The 7500-nt window shown below is 37.5% G+C and overlaps 1 protein-coding gene across 1 annotated transcript; it reads left to right on the top strand.

Annotated features, from left to right (window-relative positions):
- Window positions 1–1613: 1613 nt before the first annotated feature.
- LOC138209845 (CD209 antigen-like protein D) lies at window positions 1614–7252 on the top strand. The gene is made up of 7 exons (XM_069168637.1): window positions 1614–1820; window positions 3010–3126; window positions 4132–4200; window positions 4678–4820; window positions 5819–5928; window positions 6559–6601; window positions 7238–7252. The coding sequence occupies exons 1-7, from the start codon at window positions 1658–1660 to the stop codon at window positions 7250–7252; spliced, it is 660 nt and encodes a 219-aa protein (XP_069024738.1). The 5' UTR covers window positions 1614–1657.
- Window positions 7253–7500: the final 248 nt, after the last annotated feature.

Below are 7500 nucleotides of genomic sequence, written 5' to 3'. Positions count from 1 at the left end.
CTGCCTGCAGTGAATGTTTTACAGTTCACTTCTTCAAACGCTGTCAAACTTTGATTACGTGAATGTCCACTTATTCAGTAACCTGCCATGTTCACAGGAAACAGAACCACTAAAGGAACACTTTTACTTTTAGTCCACAAGTTTTCTTCACTGAACACTTTTACGGCTTCATCAAAACAAGATTTAAACTCTTAAGATGTCTGTTATCTTTCTCTTTTGTTATCTCACTGTTTTTTATTTTACACACAGTGAAGAAAAAGGACTAAAATTTAAAAAGTCTAATTGTTCCTTTAATGTCAAGAAAAAACAAAAGCAACTGCTCGTGTGCAATACAAGACTTTAAATAGGCAACCATCACTCACCTTGTGAAACGGTACAAACGCTGCTTTAACGGAACTGTTGATATCTATTTAATCTGAATGTCAGTAGAATCTGAAGAGACCAGGAAGATGAGGAGAAGATGACGAAGACCTCGAGAAACGGAAACTAGAACAGGAAAGAAAAGCCAAATACATGAGCTGATTTAATTTGTCTGTTTTCGTGGGTCTTTGGGTCTATAGAGGTGTGTGTGTTTGATCAAAATGAAAAGATGAACAAAATAAATGACAATAAAAAACCTTTCTACTCTTTGGATTTGTTATTTACAGTGACAGAAAGTAACGGACAAATATTTAGGAAGTCATACTATAGTATGTCGTTCGAAATATGATAAAAAAGTCATACGATAGCATGTCATCAAAATATAAAACAAAAAAAGGCATTCTATAGTATGTCCTTTTAAATAGGTTAACGTTGTTTCATAACAGTTAAAAGGTTCTGGGTTCGATCCCGGGCAAAATATTAAAAGGACAAGTCAGTCTTCCAACATTATTTATTATTTAGACTGTACTGTGTCCATACAAATTTGAAAAAAAAGTCATGTCGTACAAAATATGACAATAAAGTCATACTATAGCATGTCAACTAAAATATTACAAAAAAAAGTTACACTACAGGATTTTGTAAAAAAAAAAGGAAAATAAAACATTGGAAGCACAGTGGTTCAGTGGTTAGTGATGCTGCCTCAGTGAGAAGGTCATGGGTTCAATTCCAGCTTGAGACATGTATGTCTTTGTCAAAAAATCAAAAAAACATAAGGCTATAGCATGTTGTCTAAAATACAAAGAAAAAGTCAGACAAGAAGATGTTGAATATATGAATAAAAAGTCATACTGTAGCATGTCGTCCAACATAAAATAAAAAGTAATTCTAAAATTACACCTTAAACATTTCCTGTTTCTCTTCCAAACTGTGAATGTGTGTGTTGACGTCGGGCTGTTGGCCGACAGAAAACCTCGCGTCTCCAATCGTTCCCCTTTTTTGGGGGATGAAAAACTGAGAAAATACACTTAGTTCCTGTTTTCATGAATTACGTTACATTACATTTAGCTGAAGCTTTTATCCAAAGCGACTTTCAATAAGTGTATTTTTATTGAAATGAATCAACGACTCAAGTTGTGCTGTTACTTCCTCAAAGTTTTCTAATGAAACCTCTCAGAGGGGCCGGACGGGAAACACACTGACGGCAGCGATCGGTCAGCGAGCATCGCAGCTGCATGAATTAAAACCGGTAGAGTCACAGGAAGACGAGCGCAGACGCTCTTTAAACCGTCTCAGGATGTCCGTCGATATCTATGCTGTGCCAGATTTCTCTACGAAGGTCCGATACAACAGAAAGGTGCAGCAGGATGCAGCAGAGAGGGAGGACAGGGAGGTGGATATCTACCAGAGTGCGGACGATATCGGAGATGATGGAACCGATTTTCCACCACAGGAAGGAGGTGAGTGAACGGCGTGACATTAAGACGCTTCAATATGATGTAAAATCATGCTTTCCTGTTCGTAGCATTCAAATCCTGTCCACCTGAACGTTTATGATTTCACCGTGAAACTTGAAACCGGAGCAGAGAAACGTCAGAATTTGGGGTTAATTATTTCGGGGAACAGAAAATCTTCAATTCGGCCCACTTACAGCCAAGTGTTCCTGAGCCCATGCAGTGATTTCCAAACTTTGTAAATGGTCAACAGAGACCCTTGAAACGCTTCAGAAAGTCTTCGTCAACGAAGCGACGAGCCGGGCGAGTTGTTCTGAGTGACGTTCAACGTTTCAAGAGGGACGTCTGAGGGTTGTTGGTGTTATTAGCTGTTTGCTAAGTTGAGTTTAGCTTTTAATTTAGAAAGTTGATGTTTTGTATTTCTTTAGATTTGTTAGCTGGTTGTTAACTCGAGTTTAGCTGTTTATTTGCTAAATTAGCTGTTTGTTATCTTTGTTAGAAGGTTGTTAGCATTGTTAGCTTTTTATTACCTTGAGTTTAGCTGACTTTGTTTAAAAATCAGTTTGAAAGCTTTCTCAGCAGGTTGTTGGTGTTATTATCTGTTGGTTTACTTGTGTTCAGCCGTGTTTAGTGAAATTAGCTGTTTGTTAGCTGGTTGTCAGATGTCACCATTCATTCGTCCTACTGTGACGTTCTGAGGGGAAAACATTTCCTGCAAACCAGCTGAACTGTGGCGCCATGGCAACCAGGTTGTCCAAAAAGACAACACGCCCGCTCACACGCCCGAGTTTTCCACCCTTAACAACACAATCGTTGCTCCTGAAGATTTCCGTCTTTCCCACAAAAGTTTGACTCAAACTTTGATGAAGGTTTTTACTTCCTCCTGTTCAATGTCCATTTCTGTGTTTCACTCCGTTTGTGACAAACAGGAACTAAACTTTGTGATCACACCTTAATTATTAACTGCGTACTTCTTGGAAACTGTTTTCAGAAGCTCTCTGGGTAGAAGACTGATTCTCACACTTCAAACAGTTTGCATCTAAAATGTCACGATCTTCAGGGAAGTTGAGTTCGTGCGACACTGACCACAAAGATTCTACTGAAAATGTTTCCTACAGCAGAGAAGGATGTGTCATAACCACAAACTAAAACCCTTTGCGTTGATAAACCCACTCTGGAGACTTTTTCTCTGCAGGAACAAAGACTCAGAAGCAGCCTGGAGTCCTGAAACGGCCTTTGAGAGGTGCAGCGTTGTGGCTGAGACTGCTGAGCCTCCTGACGTTAGCCGGGATCGTCATCCTGCTCATATTTTGTAAGATAAAAAACAGCTCGGTGCCGCTGAGTAGCAGGAAATACTGAATAATAACACGTTGTTGTCAAAAGATGTCACCGTTGTATGTGAGGAGCCGACTGGTATCACGGCAAAGCGTGAAATAGACACGCACGTTTACTACAGAAAAACGTGAGATAGCCACGTTTCTCCCTCTCTAGGCGTGACAGTTTCACGTTTTGTAAGCATGAAACTTACACGTAAGTAAAAGTAACGCTAAAAAAAGATCATGTGACCAAGTACAAAGGACATTTTTAGAAAGGCAGGAGGGGTGGTCTGGTGGAGTCAGAGGTTCAAATCCAGGAGGTGACAATGTTGTTGTTCAGTTGTTGTTGTTTTTGTTGTTTTTGTTTGTTACGTTGCCTGACTGATGTCTAGAGGAGGCGGGAAATAACAACGTAAACAAACTGGGAAACAATGATCACAGGAAATAAATGAATAAACGAAAAAGATTTATTAACAATAACTCAAACAACCATACAAGGAAGAAACTTAAAACTACTTTCACCTTACACACACACACACACACACACACACACACACACACACACACACACACACACACACACACACACACACACATCTACACACTCCTACACAAACACACACACACGCACACACACTCACACACACACACACACACACGCACACACACACACACACACACACACACACACACACACACACATACACAATCACACACACACACACACAGACACACACACACACACACACACACACACACACACACACACACACACACACACACACACACACACACAGCCGTGTTCAATCAGTGTTTCAGCTGGTGGCTGCAGGCCGGATCATTGGAGTCACCTGTATCGACCCTGGTGGTGGAGAAAGAGAGAGAACACAGGATACACACACCCAATGTGTAATAAGTATATAAATATAAGGATGATTTTAATGTAAAGAGAAGAGATGATATTTTTGGTGTGTTTATTGTTTTGTTGCTTTTCTAACCAGACATTTTAGTCACTTTGGAAAAAGACGAGCTACAAGAGGAAGTGAAGAAACTGAAGGACGAGATTAAAGGTAAGAAAAGTTTTAGTTTGAGTTAAACTTTTAATTCTGACAGTTCATAGAAGAAAAACATCCTGAAAAGGAAAATTGACACGAAAGAAAGATTTTTAAGTAATTATTTAACATACAAGTTTCATCATGATACTGAAAACTGAAAAAAAAAATTTACTTTACTGATTTATTAATTATTGTTGTTCTTAAGACATGAGAGTCAACAGCAGTCAGCCAGAGAGCAGTTATGAAATACTCAGTAAAAATAACAGTCAGCTACAAGAGGAAGTAAAGAAACTGAAGGACACGATTAAAGGAAAGAAAAGTTTTAAACATCAGTTTTACTTTTTCTTTTAAGTCTTCATCTTTTTTTTTTTTTGGTCAAACATCCTGAAACAGAGAAGTGACAAAAAAAGAAAGATCTTTAACTAAATATTGAAACTACAGCTTTCATCAATTTGATACTGAAAACACTGAAAACACTTGTTTTACATGAAGGGAAGTGGTGTCCTGAAGGATGGACGAGATTTGGATGCAGTTGTTACTTTAAATTCACTGAGAGGAAAACTTGGAATGAGAGCAGGAAGGAGTGTCAGGAGAGAGGAGCTGATCTGGTGATCATCAACAACAAAGAGGAACAGGTGGGTGTGTTTGTTCATGTCTGTGTGATGTTTGATGTCACACATCTGTTTCTGCTGGTTTTGACCTTCTTCCTTTCTTCACCTTCATCCATTTATTTAACACGTTAAGTGGTTTTGAAGTCCAGAATGATCAGATCACCTGAACAAGAGTCAACTTTCTGATTATTTATTTACATTAACTAGAACATGATGTTTTTTAAAGATTATTGTCATATTTCAGATTCTGTATTTTAGCATTTCTTTTGTTTAGTTTGTCGCACATTTGCAGTGAAATGAAAAAGTCCTTGTTTCTTTCTGTGGTGACAAAGATGTGGTTGATCAATAATAAAAACCAAAGAAAAGCATGAGTGGAACAAAAAGACGGCCAATAAGAGGAAGATAAATAGTTCATATTCAAGGTTTGATCAGAAAGCTCACTGAGATGGCGGCCAGATTTAAATCAGGCTCATTGTTTGGTAGTTTTAGACGCTCTCTCTCTCTCTGAACTTTTTAAACACACATTGTACAAAAAATATAATCAAAGGAAAAATTTTAAAACTCATTTTTATGTCAATGATGAAAATTGAAGATTTAATAGAACATGTGAGAACATTGAAAAAGCATCATAACCAGGTCCTTTCTTTCATCCAGTCATGTTTTAGTTACAAACATCGACAGCTGAAATGAGATCAACTTTTAAAATCTGTCTGATTCAAAGACTTCTGGATATATGAAACACTAAGGAGACAAATTCAGAGAGGAAAATTAAATTATATGGAAATAATCCTTAAAACATGTATTACTTATTTTAGAATTTTTTTTATATTTTTTTATATATAAAACTAAATTTTAACTTTAGTAATTATTTCAACAACAGTTGAAATAATTTTTTGGGAATATTTCCGATTTTTGTACAACAGAAGAACAAAAGTTTCAACAGTTGTATTTCTTCCTGATGTTATTACAACAGAAATATAATAAATCAAGACTGAAAACTGTGTTTGTCTCCCATGAAATAGGAGTTTGTCCGTGCACTGAATTGGAAAGGAGCGTCCTGGATTGGTCTACAACGCACTAAACACATTGGACGGACATGGACATGGGTGGACGGATCACCGCTGACAGAGACGTGAGAAACTTTTTTTGTTACTATTTCACATCAATGTTTGTAACTTGGAGATCCATCGAAATAGAAAAGAAACGTATAATTTTTTTTCATTTTTAATAATCCTCATATACAGAATAAAAAAGGACAAAAATCCTTCTTTGAATGAACAGCTGATCCTGAACTCTTCATCTGCAGTCTGTGATGAGGTCGAGTTACAACAACTCAGTTTTCAGAAGTCACCATTCAAAAATGTTCAAACTGTCAGCTGCTAAAGTTCAGTTTGTTCAGTTTGTTGAATTATTGTTCTGCACAGTTTGTCCACCCAAACCATGTCAGAGAATACATGTCTCTTCTTCTCTGGTGTTTAGAAAAGTTAAGAACATTTGAGGGAACAAAAATCAATCTGACCATAAGTCCCAGGGACTAATTGAAAGAGCAGCTGTGTCAACAAATGTTCCTGCTGGTCAGCTGAGGTACTGCAACAACATCCCTGAAATCCAGACTTCAACCAATAATTTATTCTGATTGACAGCTCTGAAAATTCCCGAAAAATGATATCAAAGGAATCTAGAAAATATTTTAAGACATCTATTTGAAGGAGATAATAATCAGTTTCAGCACACTTTAAGATCATGTTGTTTTTCTTCACAGGTTCTGGGCAGAAGGACATGAAGATTATAGTTACTCGTACAAGGCAACGTGTTGCAATGATCAAGGAAAATGGATTAATGAAAATTCTTCCGATAATTATAACTGGATCTGTGAGAAATAGATTTCCTGCTCTGAATGACCGAGTGGTGAGAAGTGTTGGACTGATGAACAAAGACTAGAAAAGTGTTCTGCATGAACCTCTGATTCATCTTCTATTATTTTCCTTGTTCATGATGTGCTTTCCATAAGTTCTCATCGTTGTGTTATTCTTTAGTGATGTTGTGGGTCCAACTGGACTGGAGCTTCATGTTGTTGTTTTTACATTGTAAATATTTGATCTGGTTAGTTTTGGTTTCACGTTGCAGTTTTAGAGTGTTTTTCACATCCCCAGAGAGGGTCAATGAGATGAAAAAGAAGAAATATAGAAAACAGAATGGAAAAGGGAAACTCAGGGATTCATTCAGGATGAAGATAACTTCAATTACAGCCAGCAAAAGCACCGAGAACACAAAGACCTGACTAACAATCAAAAAGGAACCGATCACCTGTGTTACTAACAAACTACACTCAGACACAACAGGTGTCGTCATCACCTTCATCCTGTCATCATCATCTACTTCTGGTTGTCATGACGAACATGACCTGTGTTTTCCTATACTTGACATTGATTGGTTTGTAGACGGTGGGCGTCTGATGTCATCAAATAATTTGTAACTTTCAGTATTTCAATGTATTTTTTTTAAACTTGACTTTTGATTTCTTTGTCGGACCAAATTACAATGAAATACTTCGTCTCCTCCCCATGTGTTACCACGACTCATCTTTGATTCTCTTCTGGTTCTGTTTCTTCTTCTATGGTTTAATTGGTGACGATAGTCTGCTTAAACTTCCTCCAACTGGTCTGAAGGTCCAAACTTTGATCCAGATCAAAGCTTTCTACTT

This window comes from Embiotoca jacksoni, unplaced genomic scaffold (assembly GCF_022577435.1).
Source record: "Embiotoca jacksoni isolate LCO1_2020_lvr unplaced genomic scaffold, fEmbJac1.0.p SCAF_41, whole genome shotgun sequence".
NCBI lineage: Eukaryota > Metazoa > Chordata > Actinopteri > Embiotocidae > Embiotoca > Embiotoca jacksoni.
The sequence above is the reverse complement of the archived record's forward strand: the minus strand, read 5'-3'. Positions and strand labels throughout refer to the sequence as shown.

Excerpts from the sequence above, each read along its gene's own strand:
- LOC138209845 (XM_069168637.1), top strand. The coding sequence starts at position 1,658 with ATGTCCGTCGATATCTATGCTGTGCCAGATTTCTCTACGAAGGTCCGA. Across the intron at positions 4,201-4,677 it reads ACTGAAGGACGAGATTAAAG|GGAAGTGGTGTCCTGAAGGA; the intron begins GTAAGAAAAGTT and ends TTTTACATGAAG. Across the intron at positions 5,929-6,558 it reads GGATCACCGCTGACAGAGAC|GTTCTGGGCAGAAGGACATG; the intron begins GTGAGAAACTTT and ends TTTTCTTCACAG.